The sequence below is a fragment of the Mixophyes fleayi genome, chromosome 10 (assembly GCF_038048845.1).
Source record: "Mixophyes fleayi isolate aMixFle1 chromosome 10, aMixFle1.hap1, whole genome shotgun sequence".
Classification (NCBI taxonomy): Eukaryota; Metazoa; Chordata; class Amphibia; order Anura; family Limnodynastidae; genus Mixophyes; species Mixophyes fleayi.
The window spans coordinates 102936481-102952944 of record NC_134411.1 but is presented as its reverse complement, the minus strand read 5'-3'; the positions used below and the strand labels follow the sequence as shown (position 1 = coordinate 102952944).

General features: G+C 42.3%; 1 protein-coding gene and 1 long non-coding RNA gene across 2 annotated transcripts in view; one reads left to right on the top strand and one right to left on the bottom strand.

Moving 5' to 3' along the window:
• Positions 1-816: 816 nt before the first annotated feature.
• Positions 817-16464, top strand: part of CRISPLD2 (cysteine rich secretory protein LCCL domain containing 2) — a 31667-nt gene continuing 16019 nt past the window's right edge. The window contains exons 1-7 of the mRNA XM_075189364.1: positions 817-1147; positions 2524-2681; positions 7738-8027; positions 14629-14747; positions 15104-15236; positions 15640-15755; positions 16243-16343. Of these exons, the coding sequence (XP_075045465.1) occupies positions 7788-8027; positions 14629-14747; positions 15104-15236; positions 15640-15755; positions 16243-16343 (709 nt within the window). The 5' untranslated portion in view covers positions 817-1147; positions 2524-2681; positions 7738-7787. The remainder of the gene's footprint in view (positions 1148-2523; positions 2682-7737; positions 8028-14628; positions 14748-15103; positions 15237-15639; positions 15756-16242; positions 16344-16464) is intronic.
• LOC142104597 (uncharacterized) overlaps positions 8021-16464 on the bottom strand; it is a 28344-nt gene continuing 19900 nt past the window's right edge. Inside the window, exons 3-4 of the long non-coding RNA XR_012679608.1 lie at positions 10357-10432; positions 8021-10004 (exon numbers count right to left, since the gene is read on the bottom strand). This is a non-coding gene — a long non-coding RNA (uncharacterized LOC142104597). The remainder of the gene's footprint in view (positions 10005-10356; positions 10433-16464) is intronic.

The window sequence follows — 16464 nt, the reverse complement described above, 5'->3', positions numbered from 1 at the left end:
TGAAATGGTTGGGAAAGGGTGATTTAAAATGATTGGTATCTGTAGAATGCAAGCTCTAAGGTACAACACATATATGTAGCAATGTATTTGTTAGACATTTTTAAGCTACACAAGACGTAAGTGTCGCATAGGAGACTGATGCAGCGTTTCCCTGACTATAACCTGTGTAACGCAGCGTTTTCACAATGGAGCAGCCCTGGTGTGACTGCCGCCCTCTCCTTTCACTATAATGTATCACTGACTGAGCGCTTTCTTGCACATTCCAGGTCAGAACCAATAATGGGGGTTTCTCCTTGACACAAATCTAATTTAATGCTTCACATGTCTTCCTGTAATAAATTGTTACTCTTTGCAGCTTTTGTGTATTTCAGCAAGGACTTTATGTCATGCAGCAGAGTTGTCTCCTTTACCATTGGATACATTTTTCATCTATAACTTAGGATTCACCCGTATCCAAGGAACGCTTTGTGTTGTGTCCAATAACAAGGAAAATGAATAACTTTGCCTAGATGGTATAAAGGCCTTCGTGGAAACGTGGAAAGAAGCCAGTAATCTAAAGTAATGCATTTAGTAAATGTTGCAGGAGGGTACGTGGAAAGCAATACATTAATGTAACAGATGCTATCATACACACAGGTACATTTGTGTTAATGAAAAATGCTGGTTTCTCAGGTCAGTGGAATGGACCAAGACAGCAGGGCCCGCGTACAGCAGTGGTTAGTTACTTATTGTAAAATACAAGTATTTTACCAAAAATAACTACATAGAGCATCACTTCTTCATGTCCTGGGGTAAGGGAGCAGTATGGTGCTACTTGGATGTGCCATAAAAACAGTAATTATCTATTTTTATATAGATGCGATTTGGCACAAAAGTCTCAATTTCTACTTTTCTAAAATTAAACGTGAGTCATGTTAGAGCTGCAGTTGTTATCTCTATAACTTTTCCCCTTGATCTTAACAGTGTGACAGTTTTTGCTGTGCAGGTGTATGTGGTAACCGGAGACCTGACCGCTGCGGACGGTTCCTGTAGAGACACCGAAATCGGTAGAAACGGCCGAATCAAGAGAAAAGACAGGAAAACAGTGCAGTGTTCCAGGGATCTGTATAATTCTGCAGACAGGGAGCTGGAGGGACCCAGCCTAGAGGTAAGAATACAGCACCAACATGTGATGTACAGTGGGGGCTTAAAGTGGAGGGACCCCCATATTTGTCATTCCACAAAAAGGGGGAATGTTAATGAATTCTGTCTGCTGCACATCAATAAGAGTTGAGTCTCCAGGCGGAATAATTGTAGTGGATAAATCTGGGCTACACTTGACATTGTGACCTGTAATCTGTTACGCCTGACTGGAGATCAGGAATTTCAAGTGTCTGTCAGTCTATAATAACTGCATGCATGGATACATGTGTGCACTGTGTTCTCCACGTTCAGAAGTGTGACATGTGTAGCTTTCCCCATAGGGAACCAGCAGTTACATTTTACTAACAGATTGGATTCTAATTTTTCTATCGCCAGCTGCGGACATTGGGTCACAGTCATGTCTTCCTGGCTTCAGGGCTTGTACATCAGCCATATACATCAGGACATGTATAAAGCTGGGTACACATCTATGCAGATCACGTTTCACAACAGTTTGGTCAGATATTGTAAGAGTGTACGCTCACACCATCATTGAACAAGGGAATATAGGAGAATTGCACTTCCTATTGTACATGATATGCAGCCAGCGGAAGCTGAAAAAGCTAAAGGAGAAAGGACCCAAACTCCTAATAGTAAGAAAAGGGAATTCACCCCTTTGCTCCCACCATCATGTTTTATCTTGCGAAAACCCATCACATCTGTTGGTTTGGTTTTCTAAACTTCCTAAGATTTAGACTGTAAGCCCCAGTGGGGGAGGGATTGATGCAAGTGAGTCCTCTGTACAGCGCTGCGGAATTAGTGGCGCTATATAAATAAATGGTGATGATGATGATTTACGATTAACGATGTCAGGCAAATATGGCAGTGTGTACACACTCCCGACCAGCAGTGTAGACAGATATCTGTACAGTGTACAGTTATGAGAGATGAAGATCACAGATCTGATGGTAAATCGTGTTGGTGTGTACACAGGGATCTGCTGTTCATCGGGACTTTGTTTTTTGGTGAAATCATTACAGAAATTGCATCTGCAGTAAGTACATAGGTGTGTACCCGGCTTTTAGATGCATGTTCTGATATATCCATTATTGTTACAAGTGCTTAGTGCCTCTTCATCTAATATGTTGGGGTTAAGACACATTGTATGTCTCCGTCTTTTGGGGAAAGCAGAACCCTCAATGATTATGCCCAGTAATAGCCCTCGTCCGATCCCTTGCTGCAGATTTGGGAGCCTCACTCCCTGACCTATAGCAACCACAGACTGACCTTACCCCTCACTGTCCTAATTGCCCACAGGCTGTTTTAGGTAGCCTTGGATCTGCTGCTATCTTGCAGCTTTGGGGAAGGCGGTTTTTAATGACATTCTTTTAATTTCGTCAGTGAGAGGAACATTGCCAAGAAGACAGAATTTCAGGATCAGCCTCCTGCACTTCAGGAGTATAAATAGGAGGCAGCAGCGAGAGCGGGTGGTCAGTGCCAGCAGCTGAGCTCTTCTGAGTAACTACTGTCCCAGACATCCAGCTGTCAGGACGCTCAAGGTAGGAAGTTTGTACTCAGTAAATTCCATCCATCTATGTAACAGCGTTGCTCCTGGAATATAGGATTATTTCTAGTGCAGATGGTGGTTGTGGATAAAGTGTTAGGAGGGTTAATGAGCCCCGTAGTCTCCGGTTACATACAGGATAACTGGGATTTGCAGGACTGAGCTCTGGATTTAAGGCAATGAGTGTGATTGTTCTGATAGTTACATTGTTTTTGTATGTAAGGACCTAGAGCACTGGACGCTGCTAAACTACAACTCTCAGCCAGTGTCTGATCATGCTGGGAGCTGTAGTTCACCAACAACCATGGGTGTATTTTGTGTTATATCGGTCAATTCTCTGTGGCTTACTATAGAAATAGATTACATATGTCCCTTCTTGTGCTGTGACTGCGGTGTGGAAACAAGAATTCCTGTATATTATAAGTAGATAAATGGTAATAGAGATGTTGCTTTTTCTTATACTCATCATTTAATGTGTATCCTTCTGTGAGTAAGCAGGATTGGGCCGCAGGTGTAAGTGGTCTCTGTTGGGGTCCGGGGTGTAAGTGTCCTGTGTTGGGACTGGGGGGGGTGGGTGTAAGTGCGCTTTGTCACTGCCTCGTCCAATCACAGTACCATCACCTGGATGGTTGTTGGAATCAGTGGGCTTCCTGGCTCTCCTCTGTTTTGTGAGATTTATCAGAAAGAAAGGGGTTAAATCCCAGGAAAAGCGATTGCCAGAGATTAATACTGTACTATGCAATGCTGACATGTAACACACGTGATCATTTCTCCAGGGTTCTAGGTACATATATGTGATCACTCTGTATCTACATATTACATGGTGTGTTATTCTGTTCTCTCATCTCTCTGGATCTAAGATTCCAATCACCTTTTATCTCACCCCTATAAATACACAGGGTAACTTATATACATGTATTTTATTTAAAGTTAAAGAAAAAACTTTGCCTTATAAATGGGGCCTATATCTCTTTAATTCTCAGTCATGTGACCCATTACTGGCCCATCTCAGGTAGTGGCAGGGTTAACTTGTATTTTGTCCCAATAGTTTCTCATTGTTTCACCACTGAAGGGCGAATATATCTGTGTATAATTAGGGGTTATCAACGTTAGAATGTGTGGGAATAACTCTCACTGCACACAGAGACCTCTATCTCTAGTAATAATGTGTGGGCTACTATACAGATGAATCCTCCCCCAGGTGACAGTGCCCCCTGTTGGACAATTTAGCAAAACTACTGGGAATCGCTCGTATGGATTTACCAAGCGATAACTTCTGTGTAATGCCATAAGCTGGGGGGGCCTCCACGTATGGATGTGGGGGTGACGGGTGATTTATATAAACATTTCCTAGTGGTTAGACATTTTCTCAAATGGATGGGTTCTGTTACTGACAGTGATGGAAGAGAGAGATTTGGGGTCTGGCGTGTATTTTGGTTATTGTGATTCATTGTATGACTGAGAAGATTCCATTAAACATCTGCTGACGTTGTCGTTTCTCACTGAAAACACAGAGAATGTAACACAGCTAATCCCCCCCCCCCCCCCCCCCGGCTTCCAGAATAGTGTCCTACCCTAATCTCTTAATCTATCACACAGAAGACCCTGTGGAACTACAAGTCCCAGTATGTCCTGACTAGTTCCACAACAGCTGGTGGGGCCTAGGGCCCCCTGAGCAGGTTGTACAGAGTGAAATGCATGATGGGATGTAGATAGGAAATGTTGAGGCACACTCAGCCAAGTTGACTTGTTGTATATAAACTTTTCTGGCTCCTGATTGGTCATTGTGTGTTGTCCAATCAGAAGTGCCAGAGGTTGCTGGTAGAGTGTGAGAAAGTTGTTGCTTTGGGTGAGATCTGGATTTAGTGATAGTGGTGAGATAATTTTATACAACAGTCATCTTAAAAATAGTAATTGCGTTAGAAGATAATACATACTTTATATTATGTTTATAGATCTGTAATGTGTAATCGCTCCTGCTGGTGTCTCTCTCCAGTCGTTGAAGGTTTTTAGCAGATGACAACATTCCAAGGAGGAGGAGAATTAAGTTGAATTAATACAAATCCCTAAACAGCCACATTTTCCAAGTGCATCTAGTTGTACACAACATTTAATGTTAGTCTTCCTTTACACCCCTTGTAGTGACTGAATGTTTCTATAAATCCTATGAACTTGGAATAACGGTCATGTTCCAGCTTTATGATGCTCTGAGCACCAGGTGGCGCTATTCTATTGCAGTCTTTGGATGATGGTTCTGTTCCCTCAAGTTTTCTATCCATACGTCTTACCAAATATTTATAGACAAATTCAAATAAACCCGATGAATAAAGTTTGAAGCCAGACTTGTGCCGCTTCCTTATGATTTATTGAAGTGATGATTTCCTGTAACCCATAGCAACCAGATTTTAGCTTCCATTGGTCTGACTATATCATGTTATTACAGGATACAGTACATTGAACCATAATTTGTATAAGCCTCATTGTCTTTACTTGTCCTGTATTTAACCAGTAAAACAACATGTATATTAGTTATTTTGCTGTATAATTATCATTGGCAGCTGAATGCTCAGCAAGGTGGAATAGTCATAAGCTCCAGTGGAATGGTGCCTCCTAGTGGTCAAGATATAAAGAAAAAGTACAATGTTTTTTGCTTTACAGAGATAGTTGTATAAAACACATATATCAGAATAATACTCTCTTCAGTGTTATGTCCCTTTAATTGGTGATAATACCGGTAACCTTTATTTTCAAGCACTGTCTTCCGGTGGGTTGTTAGGGCTCATGGAGTGTTCTAATACAGCACTGTTTTGCTTCTGAAGTGATGAACCCCGGAGAATACGCACAGATGGTCAGAATTACATTTTTAGGGACAAATCTTTAAAGGCCGGAACGGATAGCAGATATGAATGGCCGTCACCCATTGTAATGACCGGAGAGCTCCGCCGGTTATATAATGTAGAGATGAGGATTATAACGCTACAGTATGTGGACATTCCAGGATACTCTGCAGGCGGTGGAGGGGATGTCTGGTCACGCTGCTGGGCCCCGCAGTCCAGGGAATGTGGTCATTAATGGGTTAAGGATGGTTGTGGAATGTTCCACTTTCCCCTTGTACATATCCCGTCTTACACTGTTTACATATTTATAACCCAGAAAGTGCCTGCTGAGAGTAGGATGCGCAGCTGCAGCTATAGGCCGCCCAAACAGCAGTGGCTCCAAGGGGAGAGCAGATGAAGACCACCTATGTTTCCCTCTTATTTACAAGTGGGATGCCCCCGTCTCCATAAATGAACATGATGTGAATAATATGTATAAATACACTGTCCAGGTATTGCAGAAATGTTTCCTTCTTGCCCGCAGCCGGTGGCACTGTATGCAAATGAGGGGAAACAGATTCAGCAACATTGTAGCAGATAATAAATAATCCCGAGGATATTAAAGTTCCCTTCTGTTATTAAGTTTCTGTAAATATAAATAAATCCCTGTTTAATGTGTTAAAACCATATTGGAGTCTGAGGGATTAAATAATTCACTTTTAAATTATTGTAAAATAAAGGAACATATTTTACAGTTTATAACATGCTTAGGCTGCCTGTGGCTTCCCAGCTGTTGTGGAACTAAAAGTCCCAGCATGCCCTTTAGTCCCACAACAGACCGTGGTCCGCAGCTGCCATCTATGTGCCCTCTATACAGAGATATATTAGTGTGCTAAAAAGCATAAGAATCCCGCTAGTTAATGAATGCCCAGTCTGAGAGCTTATGGGCACCTCTCTCGGGGGTACGGTGGGAGCTGGTAGGGATTGTGCACTGTACGGATGAGTAAATCTCTCCCCGGAGGCTCACCGGTAATACGTCCCTGTGCGTCATCTGTGGGATGGAGATTGTTATGTAGCTGTAATATGTTACATAAACCTCTCCATGTCTGGGACAGCTGGCAGAGGGAGACGTTACATTCCTTATCCCTGTAATACAAGTGCCACTGAAGCTTTCAGCTGCTTTTACCTTGTTCTGAAGGTTTCAGACTTGTAACAAAACATTTAGCAATGTTGCACTAAAACACAACAAAACGTTACATAAATGATGGTTGAAACACTTATTCCATCCAATCTCATATGTAAAGTGGATTTGCCATGGTTAGAGCACCTTGTATATCACTGGCCCCAGTTTTGAAGTGGGTGGTGCTACAACAACCTGTAGCCAATCAAATCATCAGCAGTTTATTTCAGGAGACGTGTGTGGGAGGCAGTGGATTTGTATATAATGTACAGTTGCTGTGTGTATTTGATGCATACATTGGACATGTAATGTTCTAGAAGTAATGATGATGTGTTCTTCATGTAAGTTCTGTCTGCCCCTTTATCCTATACACTGCTGATTTTCCCTTCCCAAATTCTGTGCTACCCAGAATCACCTGTATATCATTCATTATATGGACACAGAACGATCAACTATGATTTTTAAAATATTTTATAAAGTTGCCTGCACAGCCGTCCAACTGGTTGTTGTTGTGTCTGAGGGTCAGATAATCAATTTGTACTAAATCACTTGGTTGTTGTGTTAGTGATCAAGTTGGCGGCCGATGTAATAGAAAATCTATAATTCTGCAGAGAAATAACCTGTCTTATTTCTGTGTTATGTTGGGATAATGTCACCGAAATGTAGAACATACATATCCTGCATGTAATCAGCCTCGCACAGTAGGGTAATACCCAGGGGCCCCCTGGGCCGGTCCCATAGTGGGCTACCTTGGGCTGGGTCACTGGGCCTAATACAGAACGTGCAGGCAGAATAAATGTATTGTATCATTATCCAGCACTGACAGTAATAACTTATTACAGGTTAGTTACAATTAACTGGTGCTATGTCATATTCTATACATATTTTCCACACAGCAATCGCAGCGCGCCTTCCAGAAGTAATACACATTAATACAATACAAGTAATACACATGCTACGGCTCATAATACATTGATACATTGTAATGTGAATAGAATTTGGTTGCGTCCTCCTCTCCTGACCATTGTCTCCAATGTTCTCCTTGTTGTCTGTAGAACAGAGTGTAACTCGTCACATCACGTGTCCAGCACCACTGCGTCACATCATGAGTTTGTCTCTCACCTGGATTTTGTCGCTTGGAGTCGTCCTTCTTGTGGATCAGTGTCATGGCTTCTTACTGCCCAATTCCACCTTTCTGGAGGAATTCCTGAGCAAGTACAAGGACAGCGCTCCTCATTCTAGAGGCAGAAGAGCCATTCCCAGGTCCGACAGGGAGGAAATACTGCAGCTTCACAACAAGCTCCGAGGCCAAGTCCATCCCTCTGCTTCCAACATGGAGTACATGGTGAGTCCTGCGAAAACACCGCTCAGCTCTCTGCAGATCATGGTGTTTAACGTGTCCCCATCTCCAGTGTCTGCGCACTCTCTAAGTTCACACAAGTGTTAGAGATACAAGATGTCAGTCGCTCAGGGTCACTGATGTGCATAGAATACTGAGACATGTGGGAGACGTACAAGAGATTAGGGAGGGGGCACCGAGCAGATAAGGGGAAGTCTAGAGAATGCCACCAGAAACCAGGACAGGTGAAGCGCTTTTGGATGCCACCATTCTGGTTCTCAACTCACTCATAATTCCCCATGATGCTTCAGTCACTGGCAATGCTTTGCAAGAATGGCTGGATGAAGTGCAGGTTGACCAGTCTCACCCGCTCTTCTTTCTGTGGTCTATGTCTTAATAGGTGGAGTACAGTAGTTAGGTGGTGACCTTCAAATATATATTACTGATATTTTGCAGTGGGGGTCCAGGGACCGAGCTAATATGTCCGGAGTTTGTAATTTTATATAATGATTATGTCAGAATATTTCGCAAAAGATGAGACCACATTTCCAAGGGTTACTACTTCGGACCTGATCTACCAATGAAACGTGGTACGGCATGCCACCAGTGTGGGACTACTCTTCCCATCCTCCCGCAGCCTGATGAGTGTTATGCCAGAAGTAGAGTAGAAACTTGGGGATGAAGACCAGCTGATATTTGAATTTAATGAGTTTGCTGTGAATGATTTCTCTGAGGGTAGATACCAACAACGTCCCCCATTGCTGCTGAATTCCTCTGTCTGTACTTACTACGGCTTGTAACATGATCTCACACTCATCTCGCAGCCTGAACTGACTCGGGTAGCTAGTAACAAAGCCCAATATTCATGTTGCTGAATGGTGACCTCCAGAGCACCGGTAATCTGCTTAGCCTGAACCTATTCCAGTACCCAGAATCCCCTGCTCTCCCCCTGAATAGAAGAACAGAGTTACTCACCTACCTGTAATTTAGTTATGAGACCACCAGGGGAGTGACCCACTACATTTGAGGGGGGATACCCACTATTCTGCCAATTGGGGGAAGGGGGACCGCTACCATTGAATATTTACTGTGTGTCTCCTTTAGGTCTGTGTGGATGCACCTGAATAGAATAATGGAATAAAAGCTACATTACACTCTATATAGGATGCACCACTGTTTTCCCCTTCGGTATAAGTTAGTTATTGTGTGCGCACGAGCGACATCTGACTCATCCTCTGCGGAGTCTCTGCAGCTACGTTCTCTTACAAGAAGTGTTTGAGGGACCCTGATCCCACCGTTCCCAGCTGTTAGACGGCTCTGTGTAGCTTCCTGACACTCTAATGCTGAGCACAATCTATTCTGGTAGCAGAGCTTACAGCAGGACAGTGGGGAATGTTGGGATTGGCGCGGGATAAGTGCAGAAATTACACCCTATGTTTACTTGGAGGCTGATGGGCAGCGTTGTATGCTTCCCGTGGTTTATATGGAATCTAGTTATAATGAAAGGGTTTTATATGGCCTGGAATAGACAGAATAACTCTTATTTATTAACAATGAAACACGATTATTTACTGGTGTACATTATAAATACACTATATATACAGTGTTTCCTGTGCTGAACTATATATCTGCTAGTTCTCTGTCTGCGCTAAATGACATCATCTGATTGTGTCCGGCCATCCATAACACCCAAAAGTACTTTGTGCCCAGTTTATTGAACCTGGGAGTACCATTGTTTAATACTCATACTGGATAGTCAGTCATTTGATTGACTTTTTGGCAGTAATTGTTAAATGCATTGCTTTTTTCTTCTTAGCTTATCGCACATTTCGGCCATGTCTTTATATTGTCAGGAAGAATTTTGCATTTTACTCGTTATTGGATACAATACAAAGCTGCTCACTGGACGCAATGCAGAAGGCACAGCAGAGTATTGTCAGATCCCAGTGCAGGATACATAAGACTGCTCATATAGTGACGTGGCTGAAAAACAGAGATGCAAAACAATAAGTGTTTGTGTGTGCGTGTATGTATGTATGTGTATGTATATATATATATATATATATATATATATATATATATACACATATATATATACATATACATATATAATATACACACGCACAAACACTGCAGAGGGGCTTGTACAAGCAAATAAGTGAGTTCGGGTGCCCCCTTTAATTCATCTTGCCAATCATGTACACAATTGAATCAATAACAATTGATAACAATTCCTCCTAATCCGCCCCGATTCTCTCCTCATTTCCCACATCTCTTATTCAGATACCATTAATATGATTAGTGACAGTTTCAAATAATCATCCCTTAAATTTACCTTAATAAATCAATTGGAATATTCCAAACGCCAGCTTTCCCAGGAACCTCCATCGATGTCATGTTTGCAATATTCGCTGTAGGGAAGAAAATGGCAGCACTGAAATTAAGTTACTGATGATAAAATGTAAATCACTATATACATATAACATTTTGGATAAAATCATCAAAGTAAGGCTGACAAGAGCAGCAATTACTATTCATAACCAGCAAGACAACAGCGCCACCTAGTGGATAAATCATCAAGAAATGGCAGAATACTCAGTAATATAGCATTATTTAGCCAGAATTGTTGTGAAAAGTGTCTCTTGGTGGTTGGTGATTTCCTATTTTATAAAACTTCCAATATAATTCTTGACACCATGAACATATCATTTTAATGGTTTGCCCCATACTTATGTAAGTCGTCTCTCTGTCTCCCCCATCTTCCATAATGGCATTGGCTGTGGTATGTAAATAAGTAGGAGGGGACAGATTCTGCAGCATCCCTGGTGTATAAAAATACATATTTATCCCCCCCATTATTTCTTGGTTAAGAGAAACATTCTACTTCTTTCACGATAATGTGGCCATTGGGAGCCACTGTCCTATTAATATTCCAATCTTAAATGCAAAAACGTAAATAAATGAGGTTCTCTGTCCAGAATGGCTTATGTCCATAACAAGACAATGAATTGATAAGTGAATACGATTTCCTTCCAGCTATAACAGAGCTGCTCCTTTCAGCAGTGAAGGGGTTAAGGACTACAAGAATAGATTAGGTGAAACATAACTGAAGCCAAAAGAAGTTTATTGCAGGTAACTTCCCTGCCCGCGGAGGTACCAGACGGGCAAGAAAGGAGCTCATTCTAGGATGTGGAAAAGTACAGGAGAGGGAAGAGCTGGCAGACGGACCCGGAATGTTTGCCATGAAAATTACAGCCTGAGGTCCTGATTTCATGGTCCGATGTGACCTGAAGTGACTTCACAGGAGGGAGCATTTTAGGAGAGCGCAGAGTAGCCTGTAGGTCGGTCATGTCCCATATAGTACATCATTTCAACTTACCATAAATTAGAAGCACTCTGCGTGTCTCACAACCCTCGCCAACATAAACATACATTCAGATCAAGAAATATTAGTTGTTCTAAAAAAAAAATGAAACGTTTTCATGGCATTTCCAAATTTAGGTACACATTTATTTGCACAAGGCGGCCTGGCAGATCTGTTTAACACCTTATTAGACATACGGGTGTGACATTGCACAAGGTGCATAGGTTTAGTTTTGTGTAGAGACACGTTTCATATATATATATATATATATATATATATATATATAAAATATATTGTTACTGTTTGCATTGCAATGGTCTAACATTTTTTTGGGGAACATTCTAGTTGTCTGATTGGTTAAATGTTGGTCTAGTCCTAGGAATGCTCTAATGTTCTGGCTTTAGATTGGTCTAGTCCTGTGAATGTTGGAATGCTCCGATTGGCTGTTGGTTGGTCTAGGCCTAGAATTGTTCTAATGCTCTGATTGGCTGTAGGATAGTCTAGTCCTGTGAATGTTCTGTTGCTCTGATTGGTTACTGGTCGGTCTAGTCCTATGGATGCTCTAATCTACACCTCTATTTTACAGGTGAATAGAGCTTACGCTCGCACTCCAGGAAAATGATAAATAAAATTGCAAAAATTAAAAAGAAACATCTGAGCAGTGAAATAGTTAAATATAGTGATCTGTTTAGAGGCTGTATGTTAATGATGTGTCTTTTGTCAGGGTGCACTGATTGGGGTGTGTATCATTCTAAGCTTTAAAAGAAGGGAAGTAAAGAATTAAACTCGGGGAGACATTTGGCCAGAAGCGGTATAGCTGGATTATCTCTTATTGTAGCTGGAGTCAGTATATATGGTAGGAATAGTGTTTCATTTGTAGCAGAGACTCTTGGCAGAAGCTGTTGGAAGCCAGATGTGCGCAGGATGAAATACACCAAAACTTAATCGCTCAGACAGGACTGTGCGGCCTCCGAGCTTCTGCTGCATCCTGTATATTCTCCCAGCCCGGAGTGTGTGGATCCCGGCCAAATCTATACGCTGGAGATGTAGTGTTTACTGTATGGAAAAATAAGGCACTTTCATCCGGCACAGACCTCTCTCCCTCTGACGGGAAGGGGTAGAGCCAACGTTACCAGCCTCTGTACCTTCCAGACAACATAGTGTGTGTGTATGTGTATATGTATATATATATATATGTGTGTATATTTATATATATATATATATATATATACACACACACACACACACACACACACAAACAATGGTAATATAAGCAAGTCCTATATCTGTAAAAACAGTTCTGATGTCATTGCTTTTCGGCAACAAGTTCTGACTTCACATGTGGGATAATGCTCTCACTTCGGCTTTCTGTATAAAATCACTGCTTTACGTTGCCACTAAAGTCCTCCCTGACTTTTTACATCCATATAACTTATAGTGAGTAGAGCATTATACACAAATTACATGAAATGTATGTAAACTATCCTTATATTAGGAGAGTAGTGATGGAATGTATAACTGTCAGTGAAGGTGAAACACTCCTAAATACAGGATCCCCTCCTACCACCATAACACTGTGTTTGATACTGAGATGTAGTGTCCTCCCTAGCACCTATTTCTCGGGTGCTTCACCCGTCTCTTGGAGCCCAACAGAGTCCTATTATAATAGAATAAACCATTGCTTCTCTTATTAGATCAGGCACTATGTGAGCACTACAGCCAGCAGTGTGTGTTACACCACTGACCCCCAGTCTGACCAGTCCTGGCAGGTGTGGGCAATAACCTCCAACATTTTACATTATTAATGCAAAGTATTACACTGCCTCCACCCGGCTACCTCTTAATGCCACCCGGCTGGCAACATTTTCTGGGGAGAACACTGGGAATGCACATACTACAAGGCATAATACCACCACTACTGTGTATATAAATTGCATATAATTAATTTATAATATATAACTTAAATAACAGATGCGCCCCCCCCCCCCCCCATCTATTTTCTCCAACACTTCATATGGACCCTCGAGACTCCCAGCTGGAATTATTTATCATTTCGTTAGTTACAGGCATAAAATAAATAACCAGGAAATGCAGCAAATCATGTAGAAAAACAAAGCCCGATTTAGAATGGGACGTAAGACCACTTGCACCATGTTACATAAGATTTGTCTCATTGCACAACCTACGCCTATATTGTAAGCTGAGCTTTACATCTATTTCAATATTGAGGTGATCACAGCGCTTGAGTACGACCTCTATACCTGAGCCACTCACTCTGATAGAAGAGTATCCATTCCATCAGCGCAGATACACTCTATACACACATAGAGGCAGGTTCATCTGTAAGTAAAGTTTGGGTGCGGAAACAACCTCAATTAAACCCCTTGTGTTAGTTTATAACTTACATGTATCTTTGCGCTTCCCATAGGCCTGATGCAAGGCTCTGAGTTGACGATGATGCCGGCAGTGTCTATACACTGGACTTATAGTGGCACACATTTAAATTTACTACCATAGAAAGGGCCCTATACAGGCGCATTATTGTATATACGCAAAGGTCGCATTGTTAAGTTTAATATATATTCCTTACAATTAGAAAAAATTCAATTTTTTTTTTTTCAATGATTCATTTAAACCGTTTCCTCTCTCTTCGCTGTGCACATTGTAGGCAGAGGAGACAATTATTCGCACAGACTCACTCATCCTGCATAACGAGTCAGATGAGGCCACGGGTGTGTGTGTCTATGGAGGTGCTAAGAACAGATCAAAGTTAACATAAATTAAACTGGAAAGACAAAATGAAGCTCTGTGGGTGATCGGCGTTAATCCACCCAGACTTCAAACGCGCTTCTGTCGCGGAGCTCCCACCTTCTGCGTTCTCACAATTTCATGTGATTGGGAAACGCTGGTTTTAGTTTATAACCATTAAATGCAGGCAGAAGTATTAATATTGTATATGGGGGACTATTTATTGTTTGTTAGAGATTTAGATTGTGACACAGAAGGAAATACATACAGGGGCTCATTGACAGCTGGACGTATATAGGAAAAGACACGTATTTACCTGCCTGTGTCGTCGGCCGCATCTCAAGTATCATTTATCCCAAGTGTATGTCATGTATGTATGTATATATGTCATGTATGTATGTATGTATATATGTATGTATTTATGTATGTATGTATGTATGCGGACACATTGTTTCTTGTTGGATTATCCCATAATGTATTGCCTCTTCCATGTAGACTTGGGACGATGAACTGGAGAGGTCGTCTGAAGCCTGGGCCCAAGAGTGTATATGGGAGCATGGACCAGCCAGCCTGCTTATGTCTATTGGACAAAACCTGGCCGTGCACTGGGGCAGGTGAGTGTGACTGTCACCCTGTATCATCAGACTAATCTACTTTAAACGCTTCATCTCCAACACAGGGTGTCTAACCTTTATTCCCACGTACGGACACATCCAACAGAACATACAGATAACGATACTCACACAAGTTGGACAGTCCAGAGAAGTGATTTCTGGGACAACGCTGCTGCTGGTCATGTGACTAGCAGTAAACCGCGCAGACAGGCAGCACGCATGCGATCCACAGCAAGATGCGACGCACGTTAATCAAACTGTTTTTGGTCTGGGGACGTTGACACCTGTAATCCTCTGTAAGACTGCCACACTTCATTAACATGTAACTAATATAAACCTATTCTCGTTGCTTTAAGGTATCGATCTCCTGCATTTCATGTCCAGTCTTGGTATGATGAAGTGAAGGACTACACGTACCCTTACCCACATGAGTGTAACCCCTATTGTCCAGAACGTTGCTCAGGCCCCATGTGTACCCATTACACCCAGGTAAGGAAAGATCTCGAAGTCTCAGTACATTAAGCATGTTCCCCCTCTATGGCTGTGTAGTGCAAGCTCAGTGCTGCCATCCTGTATCTACAGCAGTAGTAGGCAAACTGCAGCTCTTCAGCTGGGACATATAGTTCCACAGCGGCCAGAGACACAGGTTGCCTGACTGCTCGCTGTAAGCAGGTTTGTGGGATGCCACCTGCGTTGTGCAGAAAACTTTTCAATGTTATCTTTGAGAGTGGCCACAGTGAGGTTCTGCAGCAGCCTACAAGAAGTACTGTTGACCTCCCGTCAGACCCACGAGCTGCAAACCACAGCTGCCACATCGCTGAGTTCAGGGTGAACAGACGTATGAACAGGCTGATGTTAACAATGTTTTCTTACACATCTTTTCCATCTCCAGATTGTCTGGGCCACAACCACTAAAGTGGGCTGTGCGGTGAACGTCTGCAAGAGGATGAACGTGTGGGGAGAGATCTGGGAGAACGCAGTTTACCTGGTCTGCAACTATTCCCCAAAGTAAGACCCGGGACATGAATCCTGATAAAAAGGGCTTCACTAGAGCTCGCACAAACAGACCTTTCATTCCCAGCCATATAGCTGGAAAATCTCTAACCTGGCGTCAGCGAATCTCCCATCCTGGCCTGTGATACACTCAATGTTCATTTCAAAACATCTAAATTTAATCTCAGTATAAAACCCCCAAACTAGATGAATGAAATGTAACATGACAATGTGATACACGGGTTTGATAAATGTAACACCAAGTGCTTTCTATGAAGGGAAATATCATGCTTTGTAAGGAAAATGCTAATCTTGTTTAATGTGCCGAGTGCTCTCTGTGCTTCAAAGCTTCTCACTATTCATTCATGGAGGCAACGCACAGGTCAGTCGCATCATGCCCACAATCTGTCATCGCACAGTAGCAGCATTCATCCCAGCAGCACACAGGACGCTTATGACGGATGTGTGATATTGATATTCCTCCCCTCCTGTTTTGTTTCAGGGGGAATTGGATTGGTGAAGCTCCATATAAGAATGGCAGACCCTGCTCAGAGTGCCCACCCAGCTATGGAGGCATCTGCAAGAATAATCTCTGCTACAAAGGTACATGTCTTCACCTTCCCCCCAATGTGAGAGATTTAAACTGTTGGCATGAGGAGTAGTCCCCCCTCTTCCCCAGATTGACACTTGGTGACTCTTGTTTTCAGGGCTCAGACAATGGCAG